Here is a 6,856-nt window from a genome sequence, read left to right on the forward strand (position 1 = left end):
CAGCGAAGGCTGGTCCCCGTCCCCCTGAGCTTGAGCACCAGGCCTGGCAGGGATCGCGGCTTTTGGGGAGAATGCACGCGTCAGCACAATCTGTCCTTCCACCATGGTCTTGCTCGTCACGGCCCTGTGCTCACAGGTGACCGGATGTGTGATGAAGACAGAGGAGAGGCGCCTGGAATCGAGTGGCAAGGGCAGAGTCCCATGTCTGTAGCCCTGAGGGGCCTGAGAGGCTGAGGCACTGAGAAAGGAGAGGTGTGCGCAGGTCCACACTCAGGCAACAGGCCCCAGTTCTCCAGACCAGAGCCCCTGCCTCCACTTCCACCCGCGGCACTGGGTCACTCTCGGAGTCTCCAGGCACAAGTCCCTGGGTGAGCTCGCTGGCCCCCAATCACGGAGAGCCAGTCTGATCCCGGAAGATGTTTGCCTCCCGTGAGCCTCCCGTGGAGCTCTGGATTAAGCTGATTTAAGAGGCAGGTGATGAGCTCAGGTGTGGGTGCTTGGGCAGGCATCTCCATGGTAACAGAGCCATCCGGCTTTCCTGCCTGGCAGCAGGCCTTGTGACTTCATGGTGGAATCTTCTCCCAGCAGGGGGAGGGGGGCCGCCAGGTGAAGAGGAGGCAGAGAGGAAGGGACCTGCTTGGCAAGGCTTTCTCTTTTCAGTCTGAGTTTGAGGATTAGGCTGAATCATATCATGACTCAGGGCCACTTCAGACTCCAAAATAGGACACGGGAGGTGGCACTGACTGGAGAACGTGAGCAGCGGGCACGTCTGGCCCGGGAGGGAAAGACAGGGGAGCCTCTCCCCTAGGCCAGCAAAGCCAGAGGACAGGAGGGGTAAGCTTTAGGGGAGCGCCCCACCCACGGAGGGGCTCAGTGCCATGGAGACCGGCCTCCCCGCCGGCTGCTCACCGGGACAGCCGTGCAAGCCTTGTGCCAAGTCCCTTCTTCCATGCAACCGGCTGTTCACCACCCCACATGCGTGGCAGTGGAAGGAGCACAGGCTTTGGAGTGGACCACACCTGGTCTAAGCACTGGGGCTGCCATTTAGCTTCTGTTTCCTCAGCACAGTGTCCCCCAGGCTCCCCCCAAGGACGACATGAGAAAGGACCACAGTACACCCCGTGGAGGGTCTGGGCAGTGACAGCAGCCCAACAGAGCCCTTGTGCAGGCCTGTCTCAGAGGCCCCTGAGCTGGGCACCTGGGGCTGGGAGGAGAGGAGTCTGGTCCCCGGGCTGCCTGGACGGGCTAGGATGGACCCTGGGGAGTGCAGCGATTAGGTTACGTGCAGGGAGGTAGGGGCAGGCACGGACCATGTGGAGGGATGTGGGGAGGGTGGGGAGGGACTCAAGGCACAGAAGTTCCAGAAGGCGTCGGGAAGGCCGGGAGCCAGGCTGCAATAGGCCCTGCCCGTTGGACCCCGAATCCACATGTGCAACAGCTCTAAGGGCCAGAGCCCCCACCATGCAGCCCTCGGGCTTCAGGCCGGACCCTGCGCACACAGGCTGCAGGAAGGAAATGGGCTGGCTTTTCACTACCAGATGCCAGTTCTGGGCCACAGAGCTAATGCCTCAGCCGCCCTCCCCCCCCCCCCCCCACCACCCCAGGGAGCCTCGGTCCTTCCTCCCGTGCAGAGGCCGGTGGAGAGGGCTCGGTTCCTGGCCAAGCCCTGCTTCATATTTTCCTTCATTCACCCTCCTACTCTTCTGTCCTCTCTTCCAGCATTTTGTTTCTACTCTATGCCAGGCCCGCTATAGGCCCTGGGAATACTGAAGTGAACTAGACAGATCTGGCCTTGGTGGAATTTTTAGCAACCACATAGATGGATGTTTCATAGCAGAGAAATGGGTGCTCTGGGTGAGAGGTATCAGCGCAGTGGGACTCTGTAGTAAGGCGATGTGACTAAGTCAGGGAGGTCAGGAAAGTGACCTTGGGTTATTTTGTCCTGGAAAAAGGAGAGGGAAGAGATTCCAGGCAGGAGAATTAGCGTGTGCAAAGGCCCTGGGGCAGGAGGCTGGTTGGCAAGTGAGAAGGGCCAAAAGGAGGTCTGAGTGGCTGGACTGTTCAGAGTGAGGAGAATATGAGATGCGCTGCAAGTCACCTGTTGAAAAAATACCAGTTGAGGGTCTAGTGTGTGCCAGGCAGCATCAGACAGAGATGTCTCCCCCCACCCCCCCATCTCCACCACACACACATGCAGAGCAGGCTGCCCACAGACCAAGGAGAGTACTTCAGTGAAGTTGAGGTAAAAGGTGGAAGGGACCACAGTCACGCTGAAGGGAGGCTGGCAGCAGGGGAAGGGACCTGGAAAAAGGCTCTGCAGCAGGGCCAAGCTTGGCACAACTGTGGAATGACAAGAAGTTCTGCACGTTTGGAGCTGAGCGAGGAGGGGAAGAAGGAGGCAAGCAGAGACCATGGAAGTGGGCAGGGCCAGGTCGCTCCTGGGTCACCCCATCCCAGCTGGGAGCCAAGGCTGGGTTTAGACAGAGGAGAGCCACAGTCAGGTTTGGGTTTTGGAAAGATCTTTCTGGCTCCCAAATAGGCAGGGATTGGGGAGGGCGCTGAGCTGGCTGGGGAGGGCTGGGGGGAGGCGACAGTGGAATGCCTCTCTCTTCCCAGATGTCCAGGAAGGGCTGCGAGGCTGAGCCCAGCGCCCCGTCCTCCCAGAGCCTGCTGGAGGAGGCCCAGGGGTCCCCTTCCCAGGAAACACAGGCCACCAGTTCAGGGGACTGGGAGCCCCTCGGCTCCCACAGCCTCTCCCACGGGGCCCCGGTGGCCTCCGAGTACCTGCCTTTCTTCCGCACCGGTGGGCGGCTCCTGACAGAGGAGCTTTGCCGGGACCACCGAGGGGGCCGGAGTGTCCGAGAGGAAGCGTTCCCAGAGGACTCTCAGCCCCCTAGCGGGTTCTGCCCTTACCAGCGCTCTGAGGAGGAGACTTTCCCGAGCCTGGCCCTTCCTGGCAAGTCACGTGGGGGGTCCCGAGACCCACCCCCCAGGAGAGAGGTGGAAACTGGCTGCTTCTGCACCACAATGGCCAGCGACGGCCACTCTGTGAGTTGAGGCGGCCACAGAAGGGTGGGGGGAGTTTGGGGGCTGCAGAGCCAGATTCCCTCCCACCTCTGGCATCCCCCAGGGTCCAGACCAAACAGGGCCACTAACCAGCCCCCCCAGGTCTTCTGGAGCTCTCAGAGCAAGGAGTCACAGGCTAAGAGCAAAGGACTAGAGGCAGACACCTCAGCTTAAGTACCGTCCTAGTGGAGTAACCTGGAGAAAGTGTCTGCGCCTCTCTGAGCCTCAGTTTCCCTCGAAAGAAAGAGCAATCGAAGCTACTCTTGGAGTCCCTGTGAGAATTGCATTTGGCATTGCACTAAAGGGCTTAGCCTGGCGTTCAGTTCATAAAAATTAAAAGCCCTTACATTGGTTTAGTGCTTATGACACACTAGGCACTCAGAGAAATGTTTTACAGGCCTCATCGGCTTTAATTCTAAGAACAATCCTTTGAGCTAGGCCTTATTATTTTTGTTTTATGGGTGAGAAAAATGGGTCTCAGAGAGGGTAAATGACTTGGCCAAGGACACACAGCTAGCAGGCAGTAAAGCTGGGATTTGTGCTGTGCTCTGGAGCCTCACTAACCACCACCCCAGCCCCATGCAGCTGGGCACCAGGTCCTCAATCCAGAGATGCCGGAGGAGGCCAGATAGGCGGGGTCCAGCCTTCCCCTCCAGCCGCCACCTTAGGCCCGCTCCCGGGGAGGTGGCCCCGTGCCCGGCTGACCGTCCCGCCTCCCTCCGCCTCAGACTGCCTCACCAGCCCCGTCCCACGCTGCCGGATCCCCACGCGCCCCGGCCTGCTGCCCCCACCTGGTCTCGGCAGGGCGGCCCCCTGCGAGCTGCCTGGACGTCCCGCTCTTCAGCGATGCTACCTTCGTGGGCCATGCGTTTTGTGCCGCAGGCTTTGTGCCTTACTACAGAAGTCCCGAGGAGGGAATCTGCACCAGCCCCGGGCCTCCCGCCTCTCCGCCAGCGCCCCGGGAGCCCAGCGGGGGACAGCTCAGGCCTGGCTCAGCCCCGCTGCGAGGGCCTCTTCCCTGCCCCGCCCCAGCCCAGTAAGTCCACGTGCCCCGACAAGGTAACCAGCCACCACCCCCCAGGGCTGCCGGAGCTGACCTCCACTCCCTTCTCCCTGGCTGTGCAGAAGCCGCAGGAGAGCTGACCCTGCACCCACTCATCAGTGGGCACCGAGGGTGGCAGGGATGGGGGTCCCACAGCTCAGGCAGTTGACTCCTGGGACCTGAGATCCCATGGCACCCCATGGCCACTGACAGGGGCAGAGTTGGGGGGACAAGCCCAGCCCCTCAGTCCACAGCGATGAGCCTGGGCAAAGGTTGCTGCTAGAGGAAGGGAGGGAGACTCCAGCTCTGGCATCTGGCTCGGCCAGCCTGGGGTTTACCCTTCTCCCAGAGGGACAGAGGCTTAGCCCTGGGTGCCCACATTCAGCCCTCCTGGGAAGTGACCCCGCCTGTCCCGGATGCTCCCACTCTGTTTACCTAGCTGGAAGACCTGCCCCATGTGAAGTGAAGACCAGCAGCCCCCAAAAGTGGTGCCACAAAGGAAAGGTCGGCTGTGCCCAGCACTCAGACCGTCTAAGCCTGTCCCAAGCTCAGAGAGAGGGAGCTCAGGCCACCTGAGCACCGTGAGGTCTGCAGCAGCCCCAAGACACGCTTGGTAAATAAATCATTTTATTACAATGGATGGAGATGGTGAATCAACTTTACATTTTAGGATAAGCGTACACTATGCACCAGGCACCTGGCTGCGATCATCCCCATTAATCCTTAGAGGTAGATACTGGTGCCGTCTCCAGTCTATGGATGAAGAGACAGGTTCAGAGAGGTTAAGCAGCATGCCCAAGCTCACACAGCTAACAAGCAGTGGCACAGGGATTGGCACCCAGCTCTGTCTGACCTCGGGGGCTGAGTGCTTATGCGCTCTGGAGCAGCAGGTGGGGATGGAGAGGCAGCCCCTGTCTGCTGAGGACCCACCTTCTTGGGCTCTGTGGACCTAAGTTGCCTCATGCCCCAGGGTTTTTCGCCAACTCCATGCTTCCTCTGCCATGGCAGGCAGCCCATGGGTGAAGAGTGTGTGCCACACGCTGGATGATGGGATGTGTGGCACCGCCCACCCCGAGAGCAGGCACATGGACCTTGGCTCCTGTTTGGAGTAGTTCTTTAGTGCCGTCTTATGGGGCTGGGCTGCCTGTCACCTCCCTGGGGGTGGGGTCTCTGCTCCCTTCCACCCGCACTTCTCTCACTCCTGAATCCCTGCCCTCCGCCCAGGGGGGATGGCTTGGCAGGGACGCCCACATCTGCCCACCATTCCTTCCTCCTGAGGATGGGGAGGCTGAGGAGGTAGAAGAGGAAGAGAGAAACTGGTCACACTTCAATTACAAAGAAGAGCTTTTGAAAAATCCACATTTTAATATTTTCAAGACACCCCCATTGCTTCACTCCAGGCTGGGGGATTTGGGGTTGGGCTCATGATGGAAGAAGTATAGATTCCCTGGCCAGGAAAGCGCCTTGGTTTTGTCTTGGAGTTGGGGGATCGGCTTGTTCCCTTTTATTTCCCTTCAGCTGGTTCTGGGCCAAGTCCAAGAGTTTGTTGGTGTCTTTGGGCCCTCACTGCCTTGAAGAAACAGACGGGATGGGGAGGCATCTGCATGGACCTTAGAAGCTGGTCTAAGCTGGGTCTGAGGAGGGGGCCACATGGAGACCAGTGTCATGCGCTAATGCAAGGAGACAGCGCCAAATTCCGGTGACTTGTGGAGAGAGAGCCCGTTCACCAAGGAAGGCCCTGGAGGGTGGGCGAGTCGGGGTGGGGTGGGGGGCAGCATTAACCCTGCACTTGGAAGGGTGCCCTGGAGAGAGGAGGGCTGCACCCCAGCTCCCGGCACGTCAGGGCCTTAACTGTGGGATGACTGGGTGAGGCATCCATAAAGGCAGAAGAGGGGACAAGCTCTGGTTATTCGAAGCCACAGTCCAGGGAGGAGTGGAGCAAGCAAGATGGGAGGACGCTTGAGGCCAGATCTGGAGAGCCGTGGACACTCAGGGGAGTTTGATTCCATGTCCCCACCCTGGGCAGCCACTGAGGCCTCTCGAGCCTTTTCCAGCCGCGGTGGAGGAGAGGGTCAGAGGCGACCCTCGGTGTTTTCCTTCCCAAAGAAGGTCACAGTCTAAGCTTCCGCCTTTGTGCAGGTTTTCTGAGGCTGCCTCCTGAGAACGGCTGGTCAGGGAGGCCCTGGAGCCTGCGGCCCCCAGATGGCGGTTCCCACGGGTCCCCACAGCGTCCTTCACCGTGAACTGCGAGAGGGGCCGCGCCGGGGGGACGTGACCCACCAGATGCCTGTGGGCTCAAATCAGGGCGCCCCCCCGAGGGCGAGAAGCCGGAAAGGGGTCCCCTCCACGGACTTGTCTCCTCCTGGCCAGGACCCCCTGACGACGCTTTACAGACGTGGCTGGGGCCTGGCGGCTGCCCCACGACGCAGGGGAGAGGCGGTGGGTCTGGGGGGGACCGACACAGTGGGGGGCGTCTCCCGGGCCGGCCGCGTCGGGATGACAGAGCCCCCCTCCCCGACTCCCTCCCATCAGGGAAGGCTTGCCCACTTCTGGCCATCGAGGAAAACCCCGCGGGCACTTCCATGGCTCATTCCATTTCCTGATAACTGGCTCCCAGAGCAGTCCTCCCACGCAGGACCGGGACCGCTGCCCTCGTGGGCCCCCGAGCCGGCCAGGAGGAGGAACTCGAAGGAGAGTGACGGGTGGCAACACCGCGGCCTCCAGGGCTCTGGGTTGAGGCTGCAGCGG

The 6,856-nt window shown here is 60.7% G+C and overlaps 1 protein-coding gene across 4 annotated transcripts; it reads left to right on the forward strand.

Annotated features, from left to right (window-relative positions):
• Positions 1 to 543: 543 nt before the first annotated feature.
• On the forward strand, positions 544 to 4,740 carry LOC143664453 (uncharacterized). Of its 4 annotated transcripts, none has more exons than XM_077138040.1 (4): positions 552 to 752; positions 2,617 to 3,048; positions 3,795 to 4,102; positions 4,548 to 4,740. In XM_077138040.1, exons 2-4 carry the CDS (start codon positions 2,617 to 2,619, stop codon positions 4,567 to 4,569), a joined length of 762 nt encoding a protein of 253 aa, XP_076994155.1. In that variant the 5' UTR covers positions 552 to 752; the 3' UTR covers positions 4,570 to 4,740. The 4 variants fall into 4 exon arrangements, 2 of the variants coding, with proteins under 2 accessions (XP_076994155.1, XP_076994154.1); XM_077138039.1 differs by having other exon boundaries at positions 555 to 834; XR_013166426.1 differs by lacking the exons at positions 2,617 to 3,048; positions 4,548 to 4,740 and having other exon boundaries at positions 544 to 834; positions 3,795 to 3,904.
• Positions 4,741 to 6,856: the final 2,116 nt, after the last annotated feature.

Source organism: Tamandua tetradactyla, chromosome 20, assembly GCF_023851605.1.
Source record: "Tamandua tetradactyla isolate mTamTet1 chromosome 20, mTamTet1.pri, whole genome shotgun sequence".
NCBI classification, from domain to species: Eukaryota; Metazoa; Chordata; class Mammalia; order Pilosa; family Myrmecophagidae; genus Tamandua; species Tamandua tetradactyla.